The sequence below is a fragment of the Vipera berus genome (assembly GCF_964194415.1).
Source record: "Vipera berus genome assembly, chromosome: 2".
NCBI classification, from domain to species: domain Eukaryota; kingdom Metazoa; phylum Chordata; class Lepidosauria; order Squamata; family Viperidae; genus Vipera; species Vipera berus.
Genome location: NC_138203.1, coordinates 67,821,116 through 67,847,661, shown reverse-complemented (window position 1 = coordinate 67,847,661; position 26,546 = coordinate 67,821,116). Strand labels below are relative to the sequence as shown.

The 26,546-nt window shown below is 39.6% G+C and overlaps 1 protein-coding gene across 3 annotated transcripts in view; it reads left to right on the top strand.

Annotated features, from left to right (window-relative positions):
- The window catches only part of CEP78 (centrosomal protein 78), a 34,935-nt gene extending 10,352 nt beyond the window's left edge, over window positions 1-24,583 (top strand). For all 3 annotated transcript variants that reach the window (XM_081317012.1, XM_081317011.1, XM_081317013.1), the window contains 10 exons: window positions 252-365; window positions 2,598-2,662; window positions 4,402-4,507; window positions 9,221-9,356; window positions 15,651-15,696; window positions 15,890-16,033; window positions 18,871-18,948; window positions 19,616-19,782; window positions 20,253-20,403; window positions 23,573-24,583. In XM_081317012.1, the coding sequence (XP_081173138.1) occupies window positions 252-365; window positions 2,598-2,662; window positions 4,402-4,507; window positions 9,221-9,356; window positions 15,651-15,696; window positions 15,890-16,033; window positions 18,871-18,948; window positions 19,616-19,782; window positions 20,253-20,403; window positions 23,573-24,067 (1,502 nt within the window). In that variant the 3' untranslated portion in view covers window positions 24,068-24,583. The remainder of the gene's footprint in view (window positions 1-251; window positions 366-2,597; window positions 2,663-4,401; window positions 4,508-9,220; window positions 9,357-15,650; window positions 15,697-15,889; window positions 16,034-18,870; window positions 18,949-19,615; window positions 19,783-20,252; window positions 20,404-23,572) is intronic.
- The last annotated feature ends 1,963 nt before the right edge of the window (window positions 24,584-26,546 follow it).

The following is a 26,546-nucleotide window of genomic DNA, read 5'->3' as shown; positions in this document are numbered from 1 at the left end:
TTAAGAGAGCCTTAAATAAACTTAATCAGAAAACTATTGACAAACAATGCTATGTGAAAGTCATGCAACCACGAAACTGGCAAATTGTTATTAATGTGCTTGAGACTGCAGATTATAGTATTAAAGTAATTTTTTTCTTTGAATTATAATTATTTTGTCTTGATGTCAGAAATCTATTTGTCTTTGTAATCATTGTGCTTAAGTATTCATAGACCATGTGGTGTGTTAATGTCAGCTCTCTATTATTCAAGCACTTGATTTGCAGCAATGTGGAATTAGCAGTGAGGGGGCAAAATCACTTTTGGATGCATTTAAAACTAACAGAACATTGGTGGTTCTGGACATCAGAAAAAACCCATTAGTAGGTATGTCTGCTTCTTTTTCTTTTTTCTAAAGGTTTAAAAGGATTAAAGTTGAAATTCCATTTTATCTGGAGTTTACAGCATTTTATTTATTATAAGATAATGTCATTTCCATGGGGATGTGCAAATCATTCCATGCATAAACAGTTTCCTGCACAGTTGGTTTTGGGTTGTCTGGCACATTTCTGATCTTCTCAGAAAACATTCTATACCATTTAGTGTCAGAACATACTAAAACTTTTGTTTTGGAGAGAAGTGATTAGGGAAAAGAAGGAAAAAGTCAAGTGAGAATTTCCTTGGCAATTGCATGAATAGACATTACCAGATTTATGGGATATACAGTACCTCACTTCCACATTGGTAATGGTGAGGGGAAGGGAACTAAAGGGAAGTTGGTTTGGTAAGGGAAGGTATTGAGAATATGGGGTTGGGGTTGTGTGGAGAAGGAAAGGGGGAAATGCATCCTAGACTTAATATATTTACACCATTTACTATGGATTCCTCTTAGCTTTTAGTTTGTCTAGTTCTGCCAAGCTGCAGTTACTTTAGAACAATGGTTTGTTCAGAACAAACACCCTTTTTTTCCCTTTACGTTTTTCTTCAATTTCAGTATAAGAAAAATCAGGGCATAGTTTATAACTTTCCTTTTTGAAAAGCAAAATCAAAGGATGACTTCAAATATGTATAGAACAAGATAATGCCAAACATAGCAGAAAATTTAGTAGGGAGTCATAATTTAAATAGGGTTGAAGAAGCATGATTACTACTTTTAACCCATTCTCATTAGGCTTTCAAATCTTTTCTCCCAAGGTGCTTTCTTATAGATTTCTATTGCTGGCTTCTGTAAAGCTGTACAGTGTTTCAGACTTAAAAGCCAAATGCAAAGATGCTTTTTAGCACCCATCTGTAATGCATAATTTCACCTGAATCATTTCCAACGTCACTTGGCTACAGTGCAATCCTGGGAGAAGATAACATTTGATTTGAGGAATTGCAGTCAACATTATATGTTTATAACCCTCATATGCTGCACATCTATCAATAGAAATATATGAGGAGCCTGTCACAATAAATTTATGCTATATTATACTGTTTTCTGATAGTAAGAACTGATTGTCATCATAATTGGCTGTGAAAAATTGGTTCAAAATCAATACATTGGTTAAGCCCTTTTACTTAGATAGCCAGAACAACATTGAACTCAAGTATATGCATGATAATGCTACCTAAAAGAAAAAAAAATGAGAGTAGAATAAACAAATATTACCTTAATGAATCCTGGAGTTTTGTTTAGTACAAAAGCACTGTTGGCAGTAAATATGGCTTATTTTTTCTTGCACTATTGTTTAAAGACTAGTGACTTGAAATTCAAGGAAAGAAAAATGCATTAATATGTTACATTTTGAATCTAAAATATATAACAACTATGTATGAATAGTTCCCTCACAATAATACAGGTAATCCTTGACTTATGACCGGTCACTTAGCAATTACACTAAGTGAAAAGCTATTACATTTCACTAGAGTAGACCATGAAAAGCTATTTACAAAGTGTCAAAAAAAGTTATGGCCTCTGAAGTGCCCCATAGTCACATGAACAAAATTTGCCCTTACCATTAACTCAGGGATGCTGCAGTGGCCCCTTTACCTATAGTATCTCTTCTCAACCTGCCCTCTGGGTTCCTGGCAGGCCTTGGACTTCTCACTCCACCAGGTCTCGCCACTTTCTCTCCACCCTCCCATCACCAATTGTTCACTTACCTTTTGTAGAGCTCTGGAACTTGCACTCTGGGGAAGGAGAGCAGGCCACTCTGCCCCTGAATATTTCTAGGCCATGTGGCTCTGTTCCAGAAGCTGGCACCATTTTTGCAGCAGCTGCAGTGAATTATGGCTACTCTAAAAATAGTGCCTGGGACAGGGATGCTGAGGGATGGGAAGTAGAGCATTGGGTCTTTAGGGCAAGGGGGGGCCCTTCCTACTCCTGCACACCCCATACTCTGCTTAATGCTGTATTGGGGAGAAGGGTGGGGATCATTAAAGGAGGTATTCAAGTAGGTGCCTTGCTTAACAACCATCATGACTTGCAATCATAGTGGGTAGGCTCTGTTCTTGTAACTTAGCTGTAACTAAGAACAGAAAAAAGCAACAATTGATAAGTCACATAGGGATTTTCTTCTGTCTTTTTTTGGAAGCATATGATGCAAGTATTAATATTTTGTTATTCTATCTTTGTAGATCATGCATTAATGAAGAAAATAATTGAAAAGGTTCTCATGAATGCCAATGACACTAACTTGGAGGTATAAGCTAAATATTATTCAGTGATTAATAACGTAATGAACAGAAAATAATGCAACATGTTTCTGCTAGCCTTTGCTCTTGTTTAAATTGTTGTAGGTTCCTCTTATGTTTTTTACGGTGGAACTCTTACAGATAGTCCTCAGTTTCTGATCATAATTGAGCTGTAATTATGGCTGTAATTCGTTGCAGACATTACTGTAAGTGTGTCACCATGAGACTGCCCGATTTTACTACTTTTTTTGCAGCAGTCATTAAATCTGTTGTATCTACTGAGCATTCTTTGTCAGAAAGGAGAAGCAAAGACAGAAAACATTGAAAATCGCAGTCATGTGACACAGTCACGTCACAGGACACTGCAAACATCTATAAAGGCAAGCCAGATGCCAAGCAACTAAAATACAATCATATGATTGCGGGGTGGAGGTATGACTGTTGTAACTTCAAAATTGGGTTGTAAGTATCTTTTGGGGGGTCTATTGTAAATGTGAATGGCCGTTAAACGAGGACCATCTGTATAAGAACTTTATTTTTTAGTTTGTTCAAATGTGCATTTTTCCTGATCTGCTCAAAACCATTATTCTATTCAAGTAAATTTTTCACAAAACCTGAGCATTTTCCACCAATATTAATTCTATTATCTAGTTAGCAATTTTTCAGTCTGTAACTCAAGATTGGGAATCTTTTGTTCCAGTCCTAAAGCAAAACATGATGTCATCCATTGGTTTCAATGTAGATTTGTATAATATTGGTGCTGTAGGAAACCTGTGGAATCCTACAGATTAAATCCATAGTATGAAAGTAATATTCTCAGTGATTAGCTATTTACTTAACTGAACATAAAAGAATTGCAGTGTGTTTAGTGAAACCTGACATGATTTTTCCATCTGCTATCTGACTGGTTCATATTCTTCAGTAGGCAAAGGAGCAGTTGCTGGTCAGACTAAAATTCAAATTATGTGATGACAATATAACAGCAAAGGCAGTTTGACCAAATTAATAATTATTATTATTATTATTATTATTATTATTATTATTATTATTATTATTATTATTATTATTATTATTAATTATTCTGCAAAGTAGTAACCATGGTAATCAAAGGTAAAAGAACCTCTTGTGGATTTATCTGCAAAGTAATCAAAATAGGTCAGATAGTGCTTGTTCCGTTCATGCAGGTATTTAGACAACTATTTAGTCTAAATATATTTGATTGTGCTTAAATGAATAATTTACTAATGGAGAATGTTTTGTAGAAGAAGATACAGTCCTTGAATTGAGGTCTAACTAATGCAAAATAGTAGAAATAATATTTTATATAATCTATATTGACGTAGCCTAAAATTGCATTTGCCTGACTGATGAAGGTTTTGATCAACTGTAAGATCCTTTTGGTACATGCTGTTACTGGCCAGAGATCCCACATTCTATAGCTGTATAATTTTTTTTTCTAAATGAAGAACTTTGTACTTGCCTCTTTTACATTTAATTCTGTTTCAGCACGTTTCTTTTATCTATCAAGATTATTTTGAATTTTCATCTTTTTCTATAGTATTAGCCATCCCACCCAAACTATTTAAAGAAACTATTTTATTAATAGGGGGAAAAGGTATATATTCAAAATATTTCTTAATTAGTGCTATCCTAAAGCCTCTTAAGTTAGTATGTATAACTGCATGTTACAGTTTGAAGCAATTGCTACTAAATCAAATAATTGCTGTTTTTCCCCCTGCTATTCTAGTACAAGTGGCTTCCTTCTCCTCTTTCAAAAGATGTTAAAAACAAACCCAAAAAAAGAACAGTTGTCCTGGGAAATGGCAGGAAAGGAAAAGCTACTATACGTATTGGTAATTATTTTACTTCTTTTGTGTGAGTTGATATATAAATTGTTATATAAGCAAGTTGCTATTTATTCTCTTATACCAATAGAAGAGAATAGTTGAACTGTGGGGTCCTTAGTGCTCTCTGAGCTTGGTTGTTTATTTGCAGACATTTTATTATCAAACTAGGTAACATTACCAGTGTTCTTATTCTCTTATACATTTATAAAAGTTTAAAGACAGTGAAATTAAACAAATTGTAAGAAGATTCTTAATGAACAACCAAATAAACTGACAATAATTATTTGATACAGGTAATTTGATTACGTGATCTTTTAACATTTGGAAATCACAAGAAAACATGATCTAATTGTTGTTAGCTGCGAAGTCGTGTCTGACCCATCGCGACCCCATGGACAATGTTCCTCCAGGCCTTCCTGTCCTCTACCATCTTCTGGAGTCCATTTAAGCTCACGCCTACTGCTTCAGTGACTCCATCCAGCCACCTCATTCTCTGTCATCCCCTTCTTCTATTGCCCTCAACCTTTCCCAGCATTAGGCTCTTCTCCAGTGAGTCCTTCCTTCTCATTAGGTGGCCAAAGTATTTGACTTTCAGCTTTAGGATCTGGCCTTCTAAAGAGCAGTCAGGGTTGATCTCCCCAAGGACTGACCGGTTTGATCGCCTTGCAGTCCAAGGGACTTGCAGGAGTCTTCTCCAGCACCATAGTTCAAAGGCCTCAATTCTTTGGCACTCAGCCTTTCTTATTGTCCAACTTTCACTGCCATACATTGCAACTGGGAAGACCATAGCCTTGACTATACGGACTTTTGTTGACAGGGTGATGTCTCCGCTTTTTAGTGTGCTGTCTAGATTTGTCATGGCTTTCCTCCCGAGGAGCAAGCGTCTTTTAATTTCTTGGCTACAGTCTCCATCTGCAGTGATCTTGGAGCCCAGGAAAATAAAATCTGTCACTACCTCCATTTCTTCCCCATCTATTTGCCAGGAATTGAGAGGGCCGGATGCCATGATCTTGGTTTTCTTAATCTAATTGTGTTATGCTTAATCTCATTAGTCAGTGTGTTTTAACCAAATAAAAAGTCAGCTGTCACATCTTTCTGTGAAGGTACAAAACTATCCCAACAGCCGGGAGAACTAATGTATTTTTAAAGGTCCAAAATTTATAAAATGTCATTTAAAGCTGGGGTCCCCAACCCCCGGTCTGTAGACCAGTACTGGGCCGTGTCATGCCAGCAACCGGTCTGCACAAACAAGCAAAGCCCCATCCGTGGGATGCAGGCAGCACACAAAACCATGCCTCGTCCTCCCATCTGTGGAAAAACTTATCTCCAGGGAACCTATCCCTGGTGCCCAAAAGGTTGGGGACCTCTGATTTAAAGTGCTTAAATTTGTATTTTGTTCTTTCACATGATAATTGTGACCGACCTGAACAGAAATACGAAATTTTTCATATATATGCTAGATAGGAACAAACAGTCCAGTTATAGGCTGTTGGTGCCATTTGTACTCATACATTTATACAGTAAGGAAATTATACTTTTATAAGGCTAACAAATTTGACTAGATTTTAAATGTGCAGTGAATGCTTGCTTAACTCAACCAAGGATTCTCAAAGCCTATTAATATTCTTGGCTATTTCTGGAAAGTTAGGTAAAATATAACTTATTTTATATCACTACTATGCTATTTCTTCCCCTCCGTATAATTTACTGGGAAGTAAGTCCAAATATGTTTTTGTTCTATCTGGCTCTGACCGTTCCATTCTGTAGAGTAGGTGAAGCTGTCTGTTAAATTGAAGACTTAGATCTCTGTGGCATTTCTGAATGAATTCCAAAAAGGAAGTTCAAAGTATATAGGAGTCTGAATATCATATTTGTGGGTAAGTTTTTAAAGCAGCTACCTGTTTTCTTGGGATGGTATGATTGTCCTCACGAACTGCAAATGATTCTGAGAAAAGAAACACTTTAAAAAGTTGGTGGCGAGATGCTACATTTATGTCCCTGTCAAAAAGCACCTTTTTGTATGTGAGTCTGAAATGCTACCTATTCTTAATTAAGAATTTTATAAAATGTTCCATTTTAACATAGTTTGGATGAAAGTTGAATTACATGTATATTAAATATCAGCTTTTCGTCTGATAACAGAAGCATTTCAACATTGTTCTGAAGCCCAAGCTTCTGTATACATTTATAAACATTAATAAATATAGTTTTTATTGTGTATATTGGGTTTTCTAATTTAAAATTACCAGTTTATAAGACAAGCTTGATACAAGTGTACAAAGGAAAAATAAGCCTTGTAATGCTTTGCTGTCTATTGAGAGTACTGAGTTGCTTGACTTACGGTAGTTTGTTCCCGTGTTTCCTCGAAAATAAGACCCGGTCTTATTTTTATTTTGTCTCCAAAAGAGCCACCATATCTTATTTTGGGGGGATGTCTTTCCACTCAACTCGCAGCGACAGCACCAACAGCCCTGCCCAGTTGGCCCACTTTTTCTGCAGCCAAAGGAGCAGCTTCATTCTGCAGCTGAGAATGGAGCTCCGGCCTGCATTTTGTAGTCAAAGGCCTCTGCAGCTGAGAACCAAGCTATGGATTCAATCCATAGCTTGGTTCTTGGCTGCAGAGGCCTTCCGGAAAGGGCTCTGACTGTGAAATGCAGGCTGGGAGACACCACAGAAGAAGTGGGCAAGCAAGGAGAGGCAGGTGTCAATTCATGGGAGGCCTGGTAAGTTGGTGCAGGTCGCATGGTGCAGCTACACACACACACACACACACACACACACACACACACGCCTTAGCTTGATTTTTAGGTGTGTGTCTCACCCCCAGACTAGGGCTTATTTTGGGGGTAGGGCTTATATTAGGCCCATCCCCAAAACTCAAGCTAGGGTTTATTTTCAAGTGTAGATCTTACTTTCGGGGAAACAGTATTAGCTTCATTCAAGAAGTCTTAGTAAGTTAGTCACTGAAATTTTATGTTATAAATGGAAAGTTATCTAGACTATGTTTTCTTGGTTGATTTTTCTTGTTTGGCTATTTTTCATGCTTTCACTTCAGTAATTTGGAGACACAGAGGTAAGCATACAAAATGAGATTTTTGGAGCTAAAACTGCAATCCTATATTCACTTTGGCATGAAACTAAGTGAACATATTTCTTCTGTAATTCTACATATTATTGTATTGTAACCCCCAAATGTGAAACTATTGCCCTTAGCACCGAGAGTGTTTCAAGCTCACAATTTGCAGAATGCTTGAAATGAAGTTTCATATCTGAAAAAGTTTGAAATGAAGCATTTTGCACATCCTGATTATAATAGGATACGCTGAAAACATGTACGTGCATTGTTTTTATTGGCAGTTTAGAATCACATTACCATGTTGTAGTGGCTATAATGTATACTGCAGCTGTGTTTAAGAGATGTAGATGAAGGTCATATTAGTCTTTGATGGCAAAAAATGAAGCTGAAATAAAAAATTAAATGAAAAGGAAAAACTGATGAAGTATCTCACCGTTTCATAAATATTTTAGTTGGAAAATTTGTTAGAAAAATTGTTATGCTTTCTAATAACATTTGTTGACTGGATAAAATATTGTTTATAGTTGCTTTAAGGTGTGATGTTACTTGATATTAGTTGTTCCTCGGTGTTTTAATGTTTTATAGTGTATCTTAATTGTATCTCTGTAAGGCACATAGAGTAATCATTGGCGAGATGGGTGGCATATAAGTTTAATAATAAATAAGAAAGAAAAGAAAATATCCTTTTCTTTTGCAATATACAGGATGCATGAAAAATAAGGTCTATATACAGTTTATTATATAAATTACTTTTAATATTCAAATTGGTTATCATTTTCTTCTAAATGATGCCTTACTTATTTGACATATGACCTTGAGTATTCCTAAGTGCAGTAACATTTTCTCCGAAAAAAATGGCCAGATTTTCAATTTATCCTGTATTTTGCAGACTAGAAGCATGAAAAGGAAACCTTAATCAAATTAATAGTAAGGTAAAGGTAAAGGTAAAGGTTCCCCCGCACATGCGTGCTAGTCGTTTCCGACTCTAGGGGCCGGTGCTCATCTCCGTTTCAAAGCCGAAGAGCCAGCGCTTGTCCGAGGACGTCTCCGTGGTCATGTGGCCGGCATGACTAGACGCCAAAGGCGCACGGAACACTGTTACCTTCCCACCGGAGTGGTCCCTATTTTTCTACTTGCATTTTTACGTGCTTTCGAACTGCTAGGTTGGCAGAAGCTGGGACGAGTAACAGGCGCTCACTCTGTCACGCGGCACTCGGGATTCGACCCGCCAAACTGCCGACCTTCAGATCGACAAGCTCAGCGTCCTAACCCACTGAGCCACCGCGTCCCTAAATTAATAGTAAATTCTGCAAAATCAAATTGTTTTTTCAGTCTTGTCCAATCTGGCATTTTCCAGTTGTACTGACATCTACAGAGTACCAACTTGGGTCACTGGGAAGAATTGGGTATCAAGAAGATAATTATATCATTTCTGCAGCTATAATTACATGGGGATAGCTTCCAATTGTTGAATATTAAATCTAGAGTTTGTGGAATGAAATAGTTTTTTGGTAGATTGAATAACTTTTTTAGACAATTGGATTTACAGTAGAAACTCAATGCCATCCATATTCTCTAATCTAAAAATGCAACACTAGTTTATATGAGTTATGTGAAAGTGTTCTTTCTTTTGCTTGGTTCAGGATTTTCATCAAAAAAATCACCCAGTTCCGGTAAGACAGCTTCATGGGATCAAGACAACTATGCTCCAAAGCCATTACCCCCAGGGACACATGGCTTCCTGCCCTGGCGTACTGCTGAACGTGCAAAGCATCATAGGTAATGTGTACTGAAAGTGAACTTACCGTATATACTTGAGTATAAGGCGAATTTTTCAGCCCACTTTTCGGGCTGAAAAAATCCACTTCGGCTTATACTCCAGTGAACAAAAAAAAAAGAACTGTCCCTTCGTTCGGAACAGGCTGCTGAGAGAAGGGAGCGGCAGAGCCTTGCAGAGCTGGCGGCAGTCCAGCGTTGTTTCTCCCCCTCGTGCGTGCGTGTGTGTGTTAGACCCACGGGAATGGCTGGTAGGGAAGCGGCATTCCGGCATTCCCCCCCTTCCTGTGTGTCGAGCCCACGGGGCTTGACACACAGAGAAACGCAAATGCCGGACTGCCGCCACCTTTACTAGCCATTCCTGCGGGTCTGACACACACACGAGGGGGAGAAACAACGCTGGACTGCCGCCACCTCTGCCAGCCCTGCAAGCCTCTGCCGCCCCGGCGTTGGTGGTCGAGCTCTTCGGAGCCGGCAGAGAATCTCCTGCAGGAGGAGGTCGCGGCTTTCTCTCTTGCTTCGGACTGCAAGGATTTAAACTCCAGGAACAAATCCCGATGGAAGTTTTTTTAAAAAAAATACTCCTCCGGGTCGGACAGGGGACACAGGCTGAGGTCTAGGGGTAGTGGGGGGGGGCTCGCGGACATAGATGGGCTCAAGTGGAAGCCAAGCAGCCCTCCCGAATCTGGGCTTCTGGACGGAGCAGCCGGTGGTGCGTTTCAAAAAGCAGAAAAGTTGGATTTTGAACATTTCAGCAGCGCATCTGCACCCGCTGCTTTTAGAAAGTACGAGGACCGGCAACTCCACTTCTCGGCTGATGCAGCGGGAGGCCGTGGGTCAAGCAGGCTACGCTTCCCCGGGCGCTGCAACGGCACCCGTTTTCCCCGGCGAGTTTTCACTACCTGGCCCCTGCAGAATCGCGGCGGCGCCCCCGGAGAAGCCTACCCCGAGGCTGCGGCCGATTTTTCCTTCTCCAGGCCTCTGCCGCCCAGAGCGTTGTTTCTCCCCCTCGTCTCTCTGTGTGTGTGTGTGTGTGTGTGTGTGTGTGTGTGTCAGACCCACGGGAATGGCTGGTAGGGAAGCGGCATTCCGGCATTCCCCCCCTTCCTGTGTGTCGGGCCCACGGGGCTTGACACACAGAGAAACGCAAATGCCGGACTGCCGCCACCTTTACTAGCCATTCCTGCGGGTCTGACACACACACACACACACACACGCACGAGGGGGAGAAACAACGCTGGACTGTCGCCACCTCTGCCAGCCCTGCAAGCCTCTGCCGCCCCGGCGTTGGTGGTCGAGCTCTTCGGAGCCGGCAGAGAATCTCCCGCAGGAGGAGGTCGCGGCTTTCTCTCTTGCTTCGGACTGCAAGGATTTAAACTCCAGGAACAAATCCCGATGGAAGTTTTTTTTAAAAAATACTCCTCCGGGTCGGACAGGGGACACAGGCTGAGGTCTAGGGGTAGTGGGGGGGGGGCTCGCGGACATAGATGGGCTCAAGTGGAAGCCAAGCAGCCCTCCCGAATCTGGGCTTCTGGACGGAGCAGCCGGTGGTGCGTTTCAAAAAGCAGAAAAGTTGGATTTTGAACATTTCAGCAGCGCATCTGCACCCGCTGCTTTTAGAAAGTACGAGGACCGGCAACTCCACTTCTCGGCTGATGCAGCGGGAGGCCGTGGGTCAAGCAGGCTACGCTTCCCCGGGCGCTGCAACGGCACCCGTTTTCCCCGGCGAGTTTTCACTACCTGGCCCCTGCAGAATCGCGGCGGCGCCCCCGGAGAAGCCTACCCCGAGGCTGCGGCCGATTTTTCCTTCTCCAGGCCTCTGCCGCCCAGAGCGTTGTTTCTCCCCCTCGTCTCTGTGTGTGTGTGTGTGTGTGTGTGTCAGACCCACGGGAATGGCTGGTAGGGAAGCGGCATTCCGGCATTCCCCCCCTTCCTGTGTGTCGGGCCCACGGGGCTTGACACACAGAGAAACGCAAATGCCGGACTGCCGCCACCTTTACTAGCCATTCCTGCGGGTCTGACACACACACACACACACACGCACGAGGGGGAGAAACAACGCTGGACTGTCGCCACCTCTGCCAGCCCTGCAAGCCTCTGCCGCCCCGGCGTTGGTGGTCGAGCTCTTCGGAGCCGGCAGAGAATCTCCCGCAGGAGGAGGTCGCGGCTTTCTCTCTTGCTTCGGACTGCAAGGATTTAAACTCCAGGAACAAATCCCGATGGAAGTTTTTTTTAAAAAATACTCCTCCGGGTCGGACAGGGGACACAGGCTGAGGTCTAGGGGTAGTGGGGGGGGGCTCGCGGACATAGATGGGCTCAAGTGGAAGCCAAGCAGCCCTCCCGAATCTGGGCTTCTGGACGGAGCAGCCGGTGGTGCGTTTCAAAAAGCAGAAAAGTTGGATTTTGAACATTTCAGCAGCGCATCTGCACCCGCTGCTTTTAGAAAGTACGAGGACCGGCAACTCCACTTCTCATCAGCCGAGAAGTGGAGTTGCCGGTCCTCGTACTTTCTAAAAGCAGCGGGTGCAGATGCGCTGCTGAAATGTTCAAAATCCAACTTTTCTGCTTTTTGAAACGCACCACCGGCTGCTCCGTCCAGAAGCCCAGATTCGGGAGGGCTGCTTGGCTTCCACTTGAGCCCATCTATGTCCGCGAGCCCCCCCCACTACCCCTAGACCTCAGCCTGGGTCCCCTGTCCGACCCGGAGGAGTATTTTTTTAAAAAAAACTTCCATCGGGATTTGTTCCTGGAGTTTAAATCCTTGCAGTCCGAAGCAAGAGAGAAAGCCGCGACCTCCTCCTGCGGGAGATTCTCTGCCGGCTCCGAAGAGCTCGACCACCAACGCCGGGGCGGCAGAGGCTTGCAGGGCTGGCAGAGGTGGCGGCAGTCCAGCGTTGTTTCTCCCCCTCGTGCGTGTGTGTGTGTGTGTGTGTGTCAGACCTGCAGGAATGGCTAGTAAAGGTGGCGGCAGTCCGGCATTTGCGTTTCTCTGTGTGTCAAGCCCCGTGGGCCCGACACACAGGAGGGGGGGGGAACGCCGCTTCCTTACCAGCCATTCCCGCGGGTCTGACACACGCACGCATGCATGAGGGGGGGAAACGCCGGACTGCCGCCACCTCTACCAGCCGTTCCCGCAGGTCTCTCTCACACACACACACACACACGCACGAGGAGGGAAACAAGCTTGACTGAGGAGGGAAACAACGCTTGACTGCCCCACACACACACGCGCGCGCGCACGAGGAGGGAAACAACGCTTGACTGCCCCCCCCCCACACACACCCACGAGGAGGGAAACAACGCTTGACTGCCCCCCCCCCACACACACACGAGGAGGGAAACAACGCTTGACTGCCGCCTCCCTAGCAGACCTCCCCATTCCTGTTAGAAATGGATCCCAGTACTTCTAATCCTGCACCAAAACAAAGACGCAGGTCATACGAAGCTGCTTTCAAACTAAAGGTTGTGTCAAGAGCAGAAAAAAGCAATAACAGTATTGCAAGTAGGGAATTTGGTGTTGATGAAAAACAAGTGAGGGAGTGGCGGAAAATGAAAGCTGAGTTGGAAAAGATTCCAAAGGCAAAAAAAGCTTGACGTGGTTTAACAACTCCATATGGGGCTCTAGAGACTGAATTGCATAAATGGGTTATGGAGTGTCGTCAAAATGGTTACTGCGTAACACGCATGGGAATTCGCTTACGTGCCCTTCAAATGGCTAAAGATGACAAATTAAAAGTACCAGGCATTGAAAATTTGGGATGGTGTACTGGCTTCATGAATAGGTATGGCCTATGTTTGCGGCAAAGAACAAAGATTTCACAGAAGTTGCCAAAAGACCTTGATGAAAAAGTGATGTCATTCCATTCATTCATCATAAAACAAAGAAAGATCCATAACTATGACCTGGGAGATATTGGGAATATGGATGAAACACCTATGACCTTTGATCTTCCAAGCAACAGAACCGTGGCAAGTTTGGGAGACAAAACTGTTTTACTCAGAACCACAGGTAATGAGAAAAACCATTTTACAGTTGTTCTGTCATGTTTGGCTAATGGAACTAAGCTGCGGCCTGTCATTATTTTTAAAAGAAAGACCTTGCCTAAAAAGGTCAAATTCCCACCACGAATTACACTGCGCCCACATGTTAAAGGCTGGATGGATGAAGATGGAACAAAAAAGTGGCTGGAAGAAGTTTGGAATGGACGACCAGGAGCAGCCTTAAAGAAAAAACCATCATTGCTAGTTTGGGATATGTTCAGAGCCCACACATCTGATGACATAAAAACATTGGCAAAGTCTTCTCAAGTTACTTTAGCCGTTATTCCAGGTGGGCTTACATCTGTATTACAGCCCTTAGATGTGTGTTTAAATAAACCTTTCAAAGACCGTGTGCGAAAGATGTGGTGCGAATGGATGTCATCTGGTCAAGCCCGACTAACAAAAGGTGGAAATATGATGAAGCCTGACATAGAACTGATAGCAAAGTGGGTTCGTGATGCATGGGAAGAGATTCCAGAGGACATGGTGAAGCACGCCTTCAAGAAATGTGGCATAAGTAATGCTATGGATGGCAGTGAAGACACTGCTTTGTATGAGGACGACAGCTGTGATAGTGATGACAGCGAACTCTGTGACAATGTATATGATGATAACCTCACACCAGCTACAGCTGAAGCTCTGTTTGCAGATACAGATGAGGAGGAGGAATCCAGTTTTGAAGGATTTTGATGCTTGTGTTTTAGCTTGGTTGCTTATTGAGTTAAGGTTTTTGTACATTTAAAGTTATTGTTAATACTTTAATGTTATATATTGTTTTTGTTGAATATACTGATAATATATTGTTTTTGTTGAATATACTGATAATATATTGTTTTTGTTGACCCTCTTTTCCACATGCCTCAATTAAAGCAATTTTATTGTTATCTACCTGTATTTTTATTTTTGAAATTTACCGTGAGCTGCTGCATTTCCCAGCCTCGGCTTATACTCGAGTCAATAACTTTTTCCAGTTTTTTGGGGTAAAATTAGGGGTCTCGGCTTATACTCGAGTCAGCTTATACTCAAGTATATACGGTATGTATGTATGAATATATGCATGTATGTATGTAAATGTGGGAAAAGAAAATAAATTATTCTTGGGGAGTGGGGATACATATTTTCACATAGTAAGTAATAAATACATTTTGGACAGAAAAGTATAGTTTTGAGAATGGTTCCATGCTTTCTCTGCTGCCAGTTGTGGTTTTGAAAAATTGAATTCACAAAATACTTCTAAATAATAGTTTCACAGAGTGATTGTAGCTAGACCCTACATGCACTCAAAAAAATTAAAAATAATATTTCTGTCACTGAAATATAGCCCAGCCAAAATTAAAAAATAACAAGAATTAAACATGTATTAAAATCACATAAAAGGAACAAATCAATATAAACCACAATATTTTTACAAACACAATGAAAATTTAAACAGTTATAAAAACCCTAAATACTATCTGCTAGAACAGATTTTATTAGTCGTTTGCCAGAGTTCCTCTAAAAGCAAAATAAAATTTACACCATACAAAATAAAGTAAAAAATAAATAGCTATATAGTTGATATGATTAGGTCATTGTGCATTTAATGGACAGTAAAGCAGACTTTGGCCACATTCAAAGAAACAGTCATCCTGGTCAGCTAACAGAATGGATCTGAATTGCTTGAAAAAGAAGTTAATGAAATGCAATTGCATGTCTTTATAAAATATATAAATCATCATCTGTATGTCATATCTCTGTTAAAATTGAACCACTTATGTTGAATGTTAAAAGTCTCTTAATTCTTTCACCCAAATCTACTCAGTCACTTCTCATTCCCCACAGGAACAATAGAGGATCCAATTCTGGTACAGTAAATTTGGCATTGAATCATTTGACATTCAGTTGATAAGCATGTTGCTTCTCTGATTCCTGCTGGAAATAGTAGGGATAAATGGCAGTGTGTTGAAGAACAAGAAATAATAATCTTTCATGATCCATACTTCATCATTGTTACCAAGTTCTTGACAGACTGATGCTTAAGAAGGGTGGCTTCCTATTTACATTGTATTCTATAGCTAAAGGTTTTTTTAAAATCTGCATTGATAGTACAGAGGACGGTGATACTAAAGGTTAGAGGTTAATTTATAGGTATTGAGATATATCCATGATCAAATTCTTCCGATAAAATGGGATTTATTTTATTGATAGACTTAAATCTTTGGATATTGCAAATGTATTTTGTTTTTAAATCTTTTAAAAACATTTTTCTTATTTTAGGGCTTCCTCTGCAAAAAGTACCCATGAATTTCCACTGCAGATACAGGTAAAATGAATTCTAATCAACAAATTAAACTTTTATAATTGATTTTTTGAAGAGCATTTCATAATGTTACATAATTTTGATAGTTGACTTATTGTCAACTTTGCCAATATTGCCAAACATGATTAATTTATTTATAAAGTGGAACTATTAGAATTAGAACTAATATGTAGTTATACTTGCTTTATCTACTCAGACAGGTATTCCTGTGACAGTGACTGTAGAAAGTGCTTCTGCATCTGAAACTGAGACAGAGGGTGCCATGGACAATGTGATTTGCAGAAAGAATACCACAGAATCCCCCAAATTAACCAATTTAAAACAGTGGCATCAGTTACAGGTATGTTTTGCAATCAAGTTTGGCTTAACAATTTATAAAGCAATTACTAATAGCAATGTTATGGAAATTATCCATAATAAGATTGCAGTATCCTTTTTTTTAATATGGATCTTAAATGAGGTGTAGATGTTTAATAAGGATATTTAGTAAGGCCTTTTCTCAAGACCTTTACCCAAGAGAACGGAGCCCCTGGAGGGAATGCGCATCCCTCCAGGGCTCCGTTTTCGTCGGCAAAGGCCTCCAAGTGAATGTGGGGGCGAAGGCAGGGAGTGATCTTGTTTGAGGTACAAGATTCACTTCCATGAATTTTCGAGTTACAAAAGGAATGGGCAGGCTCCATTGCATTCATAACTTGAGGACTACCTATATTTCTTGAATGAATTAAGAACCAAGAAGAAAAAAAGCAGAATAGGTGTTTAAAATGAAAAGTAAATCATTAATTTTAACTTAATCTATGGTACTTTTATAAATATTGCTAAGCACATTGATTTGTGCTTCTTAGATTGTAAGTCGCCCTGAGTCTTCGGAGAAGGGCGGGATATAAATGGGATAAAAAAAAAGTTGTAGTATAAGAATAACTTTAGAGGTTGGATCATCTTTAGATGGTGAGATATAGTAATCAGCATGACAGTTGGCCAGTGTAACAAACTAGTGAGAAAATGTATTCCATGTTACCTGTGTATGACTAAATAAATAAGGGAAAGTGTACACTGGTTCTACTGTTCCTTAATGTATAAGAACCATGCACAAAGAATCTCTGTCTCACCAGAAACTAAGACAGGTTATAGAAACCCTCATGACACATGAAATTCAAGAATATTGGAGAGTGTGAGGATCAAGGCAAGAGTAAGTAATTCCTAATCAGAAATGGATACTATGTAAACAGAAAGCAGTTGTTTGTGTTTAAGGCCATCTCGTGCTGCACTGGTATTAATTCAGAAATGCAGGAGGAAAAAGCTGTAAGTTTAAATCCAGTGATTGTGTATGACTATTCTTGCCTATAGTAAATATTTTTATCTAGGCAATTTGTATAGTGACTCTTGTACTAGATCTAGTAGTGGAGCAGTCAAGATACATTGTGAAGTATCAGAACTTGAGATTCATTGCTAAATCTTGGTTGGGGAATTGACAAAAAGGATATATCTGAAAATCAGGCTCCATTAAAGAATATACTAGAGTGGCGTGCAGAGAAAATGCAGAAAGGAGAAAAGCAGTAAGTGGTCATACTAGTCAATCTTTTAACGTATTAGCTGTATTAGGAATAGGGAGCTTATATTAGGGATAGGAAACCTTGACATGTTACTAAATATTCTTTGCATACCTTGCTGTTGGCCAAGGTACATATTGAGTGCATAATGTGGGAATTGCAATTTAGAATATTTTTTCTACAAAAACATTATTCCAAATCTTTAAAACCAGAGGCATCAACAATAATCCTTTACCTGTTTCTAGATCAAAACAAATCATACTTGAGAATTGTGAAACATTTGAACTGTGGCATCGGAATGTAGCTATTGCATCTACTGTATACTGTACCAACTGAAGCTTTCTTTTCTGTCACCTTCTTTTGCACCCTGCAGTGGGTTTCTCTTGTGCCCCTCCCAGGTTCTTCATTCATACCCTGCCCAGGGCCTCCATTCACAATACATCAGGGTTTCCATTTTGAGTCCCAGCCAGGGTCTCTGCTCATGACTCATCCAAAACCTTCTTTCACACTGGTGCACCCAGGCTTCTTTCATGAAAGAGGGCATAGGTGGGGCATGAATGGAGGCTGCAGCTCCGCTTGCGCAAAAAAAAAAGTGGCACAGAAGAAGACCCCCAGTACAGTAGTGGTGTGCAATATGGGCAGAACCAGATGGTGGGGACAGCTGGCAGCAGTGTTTAAGCAGGTGGTCAAAAGACAGTTGTAAATGTGGGTGGATCTGAATTTTGTTAATATGACCTTGGGGGCTCTTGCTATAGCTGGAACTCTTGAGGACCACTCATAAACCATTAAAACTTTCAATAGCTGTGGAATGTACGGACATTAAGCGGGGACTATAGAGGTATCCATGGAGGCATGTGTTGAGACCAGCATTGTTTTATTGACACCCTTTTTATATGTTTTCTATAACACCTTTCTGGGTTGGTGGCCTGGTGGGAAAGAGAGAGGCAGGCATCTTTATGAGCGCATGTGCACACATGCAAATGTGGCTGCGTGTGCGTATACGCAAACGGGGCCATGAGCATGCACACTCCACAAATCTGGCTGCTAGCGCCGGCGAGAGGCTTGCACCTCAGCTAGTGCCAGCGCAAGGTGGGGTGAGCACATGTGAACGTGCACTGGCCAGCCATTCAGTGGCCAAGAGGCCGCAGCCTGGTAGTGGGCCACAGCCCATAGGTTAGGGACCTCTGTTCTAGAACATCACATGTATAAATAAAACTGACAGGGTGCAGCCTTGCTTTTGTCATTTTGATGACCTTTCTGATCCTGTAGTCCCTCTTATTTATGCATATCCCTTTTAGAATCTTATGTATTGATATTTAAATGCACACTTATAGTCTTTAAAATTACCTTTTATTAAGTTATTGATTTATTTAATTTTATCTGCTGACAGTTATTCTCCTTAGTTTGGGACTTTTTACCCCAATACTTAAAATATTTTTCAAGGTTGCACCTGAGATCTCTGTACAAGTAAAGTATATGGACTTTACCACTGAGCTTCTTTTTTCTGAGATAACTGGTTCACAATTAACACTACCCTTTAAAGTATGCTTTTGGTTTTAGTTTGCATAATATGGCGTATTCAACAGCTTATGATTAAAATAATTGTTTAGCATAGTCTGCTTTTTGACAGATGGAGTATGAAGAATGTCACTTAAGACTAAAAGAAGAACGAAAAGCAAGACTGATTGCTGAAGAACGGATAATGGAGGTAGCAATCATTTTCTTTCTTGAATACCAATACGATATAATATTTTTCTCCAACATCTTTGAAGAACTCCACTTTATAAAAAAAAATACATTAAGATACCCAAATGGCTTTCAACAGTGGAAGCTTTTGCCTACCCAAATTTAATTAACTACAATAAACTTGTGACTTATAAAGATATTTTGGACACTGAAGGAAAATTGAAAGACAATTACAAGAACAAGGTCTTGATTTAGCATGGTGGCCATATCTGCAAATTCAAATGAGATATGAAAAAGATGTTAACGAGATTTGTTAAAGAACAGACAGACTTTGATCAGATACTGTTAAAAACAGATGAAAAGCTGATTAAGAAATGCTATAGACTTCTGTTAAACTTAAAGATGGAGGAAGAACAAGTAAAAGAAACTGGTAAAATGGGCAAAGAATTTTGGATATAACATAGAATTAGAAGATTGGCAAAAGGTATGGGAAAGAAATGTTAAATTAACTAAAGCAGTGCCATATAAAGAAAACTTATATAAAATGTTTTCTTATTTCATCTTTGATCTGGGACACCAGAAAGGAAGGAAAGCATCTGAAGGAAATGATAGCATTTCATTCCAAAAATCTTTATTGAAGAAGAGGTATTTGCAGTATTAATACAATTTTGTTTCATTATTTATTATAGTTGGAATTGGAAAACACTCAGTTACGGAATCTAAATTGCTCTCTCTCAGACGTTGTCCATGCACAGTCAGTAGCCAGCATAATCTTAGAAGACGAAGGAGTGCTCGGTAGCATTGAGAATTCTTTCCAAAAGTTTCATGCTTTTTTAGATCTTCTTAAAGATGCTGGGTAAGAGAGGCCATTGATTACCTTTTGAATGATCCTTGATGCTATATATCTGTGTATAACAGGTTTAAAGAATAGCAGTGCTTCATCTATTAAAATATCAAAATTAGCTAATCATTCTTGAAAAACAAAAACTGATTTGTTGAAGGTTTTTTCCGCTGGTTTTAAAGCTGGGCAGAACAAATCCTTTTTCTGGAGTTTTTATTGTATTGTATTTATTTTTCTTCCCGTTGTGATATATTTAAAATATATCTGAAGATGATGTAAACTTTCTTATAATTTTAGAGCATGGCTGGTATCTGGGAGGGGTTTGGGTCCTTTGGATTTCAATCTCCTGCCTTTTCTATCTATTCTCTAGTAATTTAGTTTCTTCTACCATTTCAGAGCTTAGTTATATAAATTTAGTTTTTTAAATTAAAAATTTATAGTTTCACTGTTTTTAAGTGCCTTTGTCATATTTTCATATTTTGCAGTCTTGGACAGCTTGCAACAATGGCTGGTATAGATCAGTCAGATTTTGGCGTATTACATCATCCTCAAATGACTTCTACTATAAAGCCAACTGTGATAGAAAGGGAGAAATCATTTGAAGAAGAAAGGCAAGAACACATGCAGAATTTTAAAGTAAGCTTGTTAACTCACTGCCCAAAATACATAATTTGTATTTTTTTAAAAACTATTTGCTTGTTTTTACCTACAAAATTTTCACATAGTTCTCTTGGATTTCTATCTTTCCTCTGCTACTTTTGAACAGCCTTGTAAATAATGAAAATAATAGAAATAACAACTACTGTATTGATTCAGTGAAGATCATAGTCTTTCAACTATGTTGTATTCTGATTATTTGGGTCCCAAGAGCGTAGGATTCATAGTACCGTATTTTCCGGCGTATAAGACGACTGGGCGTATAAGATGACCCCTGACTTTTGAGAAGATTTTCAAGATTTTTCGTCTTATACGCCGGAAAATACTTACATGCCAGTTGCCAAGTGTCCGACACAAGCCCAATTCAGCCCCATCTGATGCAAATGGTGCAAAGCCACGCGCTCTTCCAGGCCAGACTCTGCAAACAGCAACCACCACAGGAACTCTGAGTCCCCGCCTTTCGGCAGCCTGCACGGCCAAGTGTGATCCGGCTTTGAGATAGCATTTGCAGACGGAGCAGCTGCCGTGTCTGGAGCCAAGCCCCGCCCAGGAGACGGTTGGCCAGGCGGGCCCGGAAGATGCGCTAGAGAGCCAGGCTTGGGGCGGCCATGCCGAGGCTGGCTGGCTAGGGCCGCTGCATGGTCTGCGGGCAAGAGTGGCGCCATGTACCGCTGTTCCGCACTCCGTGACCGGACAAGCGATTCTTCCGGTCGGCGCGGGTCAGGCGGTGCCTCGGCAGGAGCAGAGGTGCTCCCTTCCTACTGTCGAGCAGCGCGCCTCTGGGGACCGCCTGCCCCTCCTCTTTTCGGGGACCTGACAGCCAGCATTGGAAGCGCCAGCATGGCCAGTCCTACAGAGAGCAACGGCGGCGGCCCTCCATCACCCATTCGCCATCGGCCGCTTAACCACGGGTCGCCATCGCCTACCTCCATTCACCCAGCGATCCCGCCGTCCAGCAGAAAAGAGAAAAGATCAGAGAGGTGAATAGTATTTTCCGGCGTATAAGACGACTGGGCGTATAAGACGACCCCCAACTTTTGAGATTTTCATGGGTTAAAAAGTTGTCTTATACGCCGGAAAATACAGTATGTAGGAAATTTTAAGCAATATTTTTTTGCAAAGTGAATGGTGTAAAGTCCATTAAATTTTAAAATTTCCAAATATTTAGTGAATGTGTTAATTTTATAACTTGGTTGATTGATTTAGAGGCCACCAATTCCAATATAATTCCCGTTATAGGCAGTTCTTGACTTACAACTACAATTGACCCCAGAATTTGTCGCTAAATGAGATAGTTGTTAAGTGAGTTTTGCCCCATTTTGCAACCTTTCTTGTCACAGTTGTTAAGTGAATTATTGCAGTTGTTAAGTTAGTAACATGGTTGTTAAGGGAATTTGGCTTCCCCCTTGACTTTGCTCTTTAGTCTGTTGCAAAAGGACACTGCAGCTGTCATAAATGTGAAGCACTTATCAAGCATCCAAATTTGATCATGTGACCATGGGGATGCTGCAACGGTCATAAGTGTGAAAAACGGTCATAAGTCACTCTTTTCAGTGCTGTTGTAACTTTGAACAGTCACTAAATGAATGGTTGTAAGTTATGGACTCCCTGTAATTTACTTTAAGAAATAAAAAATGGCATGGGTTCAAGAGCTCCAATTACCAAATTTTTCTAGGCCTGTTTTGCAAGAGATGGAAAACCCATATTGTAGTAATGTATTAATCAATGTTCAAGTGGGTGGATAATATGTGTGCATCTGTGGGTGTTTCTTGTCTTTTTTAATACATCTTTTTTCAATGTTTTGTCAATTTTATTGTTTCTTGGTATCGCTAACTCTGTGAAACACATTTTATTCTTATTCATGATGATGCTGAAGATTGCTGTGTTTGATTCAGGTGTCTATTGGTCTGCATTACTGTATAAGTTCAAAAATGAAGCCTTAAATATTCTCATTAATGAGTACAGCAAAATTATTAAAAGCACTCCCATGATAAAACTTGTGCACTGGAATTTATATAGAAAGTTTAGCTTTACTATTAACAAAGCTACTGAGACTGCATATTTGAAAAAAAATCTAATGAACATCTTTGGGGATTTTAAAATAGACCAACAGATACCTGAAGCACAATGTACCAGATATCATCATTGTTATTATTACTAGCATTTCTATTATATGTATTCAAATAATTTTCTTTACTAATTTTTAACTAGCCTTTTATGGGCTCACAGAGAGAAATCAGAACATACTTTCTGTCCTTTTATCATTTGTTGCATTACTGTGCAGCAAGTTGAAGATGCATGGTGCTTGCTGCAAGTCCACCAGTTGGCCTGGATCATTTCCTCATAATTTGCAGCTACCACTGACAACTATTTAAACATTTAGCACAAGAATTTGTGTTTCAAACACTACATAGAGTGGCTTCATCCAGTTTCTCAAAATACCTGCTAATGAGAGGCCCGTTAGCATTATACATCATTTTGAAAAAGAAATTACAACATCTTCTAAATGTAATACATCATATAATGAATATATATACTGTATTATCAAATATAATTAAGTAACGTGTGCTGTGCTTTATGTTTTAACTCTAAAAAGAGAAATGGTAAGGCCTCATAATGCTTATATGTTACAGTTTATATCTTTACACTGCAATAGTTCTGAAATAGAGGAACCATGGAATGAACTGGTTTGCATCCTAATTGAACTGAGTTGTGGTAGTATTTCAGTCTTTTGAATCTGTGTTGAACAAATAGTTCAGACCTATGAAGTGGCACTGTTAAATTGTGAAATGACTTATTCAGTTTATAGGAATTGTCATCCTTCTGTCTGATGGTAGCATATGCCATTAGCAGCATAGCTAACTCTGGCTGAACCATCACACAAAAAGGAAGATATTGGAAGCAATTATTAATTACACATTTGGAAGGTTTTGTGAGATTTGCATGTTTCCTACACTTTCTAGCTATTTGTTGTGTTTAATTTTCTTTTTAATTTATGCAGCAAACAGCGATAGTCTGTGTATCATGACATACTTATATCAGTGGAAATTCCTACCAAAATATCTGCTAGGTTTGCAAATAGATTACATTTAAAAATACAACATTATTTCAGAGAGTCATTTTTAATTGTTTTAATTGTTCTTCCTAGAATGCTGGCTCTACTGCTTTTCTGAGTCCTCTTACTTTCCAGAAGGACTTTGATTCATGTCAAGCAGTAAATAGTGACCTACCTGTGACAGCAAAAACTCAAGATCTTCAGGGTGTTGGTCCATCCCAGCAAAGCTTGTGGCAAGACATTGAAGCTAAAATAGATAGTTGGCGAATAGAAGATCATGAATCAAAACCCATCCAGGCAGCATCTGAGAAGAACAGTCAACCTCTAGAATTGGAAGCACGGGATTCCTCTATGAGGCAAATACTAACTGCTCGACTATCTGTCTCTGAACCTGTTATCAATATGCTTAGTAACAAATTTGGTGCTCCTACTATTGAAAGTAGCAAAGTTTCCCCCAAAAAACTTTCTTACACCACGGGCTTTACTGCGGAAGATAAAAATCTACAACAGTCTGACCTTTCTAGAAATGACAGAGTAGACTCTGATTCTGAAATACAAGAAAGCATCCATTCTGTAGGAAGTGCTTGAAGAATCCACTGGATCGTTCACTAAAATCAATTTATTGCATACATTTTTGGAATTATCCAAAATTATTATGCACTAATTTACATATGTGGCAAAAGTAGAGAAGCAGAGACCAGATGCTGGTGAATTAACAGTTCCAGCATCCCATATGATTCATCATACTGGTTGGAACTGTTGAGGGTTGTAACTTAGCAACAATCTGGAACATCAGAACTTCCTTACTCTTGCATGTAAGGATTTGCTTTTTTATAGCTACCTTTTTGCCATGTGAGTCTTTAAGAATTTTGTTGCCAGTATTCAAAAAGATTGCACATTTTGGTTTTTATATCATTTTATAAAGAATCTGGTGTGTTTCAAATTCTCATTTATAATTATGTGAATAAAGTTTTTATATGATTCTAAGTAAAAAAGGATGTTTTGTTTGTTGTTATTCATTTTGGTGATCTGAATGATGCCAAATTTTATTCATTCTCAAACTGAGTTTCATTGCTGTTGTGAAGCAAGTAAAATTAAAAAGATTTTAAAAAAACCTTTGGTGCTTTTTTCGCCAGAAATATAACTTGTTTTAAATGATAGCTTGAAAAATTCAAGTTTTTTAAATTTTAATAATTTGGCTATTAAAAACAATTTGTTTCACATAAAAGCTTGATTTTCTTGTATCAAGGAACCTATATATCTAGTTTGTATATGGAATAGATTTGCGTTAATAACTAGATATTATATCCCTGCATTTCATTAAGCTGTTACTAAATGCAAACTTTAAAGAAGATACATAACCAACACATTCTGAGACAACGCACAGCCACTGTTTAAGCCAAGTCCCAAATACATTTAAAAAACCCCATCAATCTCAACTTACCCACTTTCTTGTCATAATAAAAGTACATAATGTAGTTTTAATAAAATAACTAGAAAACCTATTTAAATTTGAATAAAATAGAAATTACGAGTAGTCCTCAGTGATCACAACTGAGCCCACAAAATTTACATTGCTAAGGAACACAGTTAAGTGAGTCATGCCCCATTTTATGACACACTTGCCACTGTTAAGCAAATCACCAAAGTTGTGAATCATGCAGGCCTTAAGTGAATCTGGCTTCCCCATTGACTCCTTGTGAGAAGCTCCCTAGGAAGGTTGCAAATGACAATCCCAGAATCCTGGGATGCTGTAGCCATCATAAATACCTGTTGGTTATCAAGCACCCAAAGTCTGATCACATGTCTAAGGATACTATAACATCAGTGGGAACCTGGTCATAAGTCACTTTTTTCAGTGCTACTGAATGGTCATAGTGTTTAGAGGGATTAGTTCTGACAGGATGGGGCAGGCTTTGAAGGGTCATATTTCTTTGCAGTCATCTGCTCTTAGCACTCCCCCTGAGATCTCTTGAGGCCACTTGGGGGTTTATGCCCTCAGGATCATCTGTATCAGAGTGCCAATGGGGTAGAATTTCTTAGAACTGCTGAAAGGACTTTGGTGTTGTATCCCTCCTCCTTGGTTGAGAGAGGGCTGCTTAATGTTAATATAAATGGCCTCTTTTACCCCTCCGTTCAATGGTCTCTATCCAGAATGTGGGCTTTGCTGTCTTCAAAAGAGTGCCCTTTGTCTTTCAAATGCAGATGGACTGCCGAATCTTTTCCTGATGGGTTTACTCTGTTACTACACCATTCCCTAAAAATAATCCCCTCTGTCTGTCTGTCTGTCTCTCTCTCCATTTGTTTGCTGCCTAATTCCCAATGACTGGGTTGGCATAAACACTTTTATTTATTTACACAGTTTATTTTAAAGTGAAAAGTCCTTGGGTTCCCCATCTATTATCGATACCTGTTTTGTTTTTCTCCCAGACTAATTGAACAGATTACATTAGTCCTAATCAATCTTGAAACAATATAAAGTTTTAAGCAAAAATCTGATAATTTGGGTTAAAAATAGTTCTTTTGTTGATGCTGAAATGACATAATTGTTTCAGGCAAGCGTCAGTGGAGAGAAAGTTTCATAAACTTTATTAAAACTGTTCACTTAAAAAAATGAAAGCAGCCTTGTTTTCCACAAGGATAATAAGTGAAGCTACTTTTTATCAATTTTAAAACATCTAAATTTAATACGAAGTGTTCTGCATAATAACAGTTTAAGCTTTTATTTTAAATCTTATAAAATTTAATTTGCCATCAGCGTATGTAGTTTATAATAGAAAAGCATAATGTGACTTCATTATAGTTGCACTGGAGGAAAAAAAGTCACACATGATGGTTAACGTTTTACTCTTCGTTGCTTTACGTTGAGGGTCAAAGAGTTTAAATCAATATACTGACCTTTTTTGTTGCATAACTAATCAGAAGATAAGGAGCACTAGTTTAGATTTTTCATCTATCAGCTTCTGTTCTGATTTGACTGCTTAGATTAGTTCTTGGACAGTTTCTCAGTATGCAACTTTTATGTAGTGTACTTTCTTAGTCCTTTTCTGGAAGGTCATTTGCAACA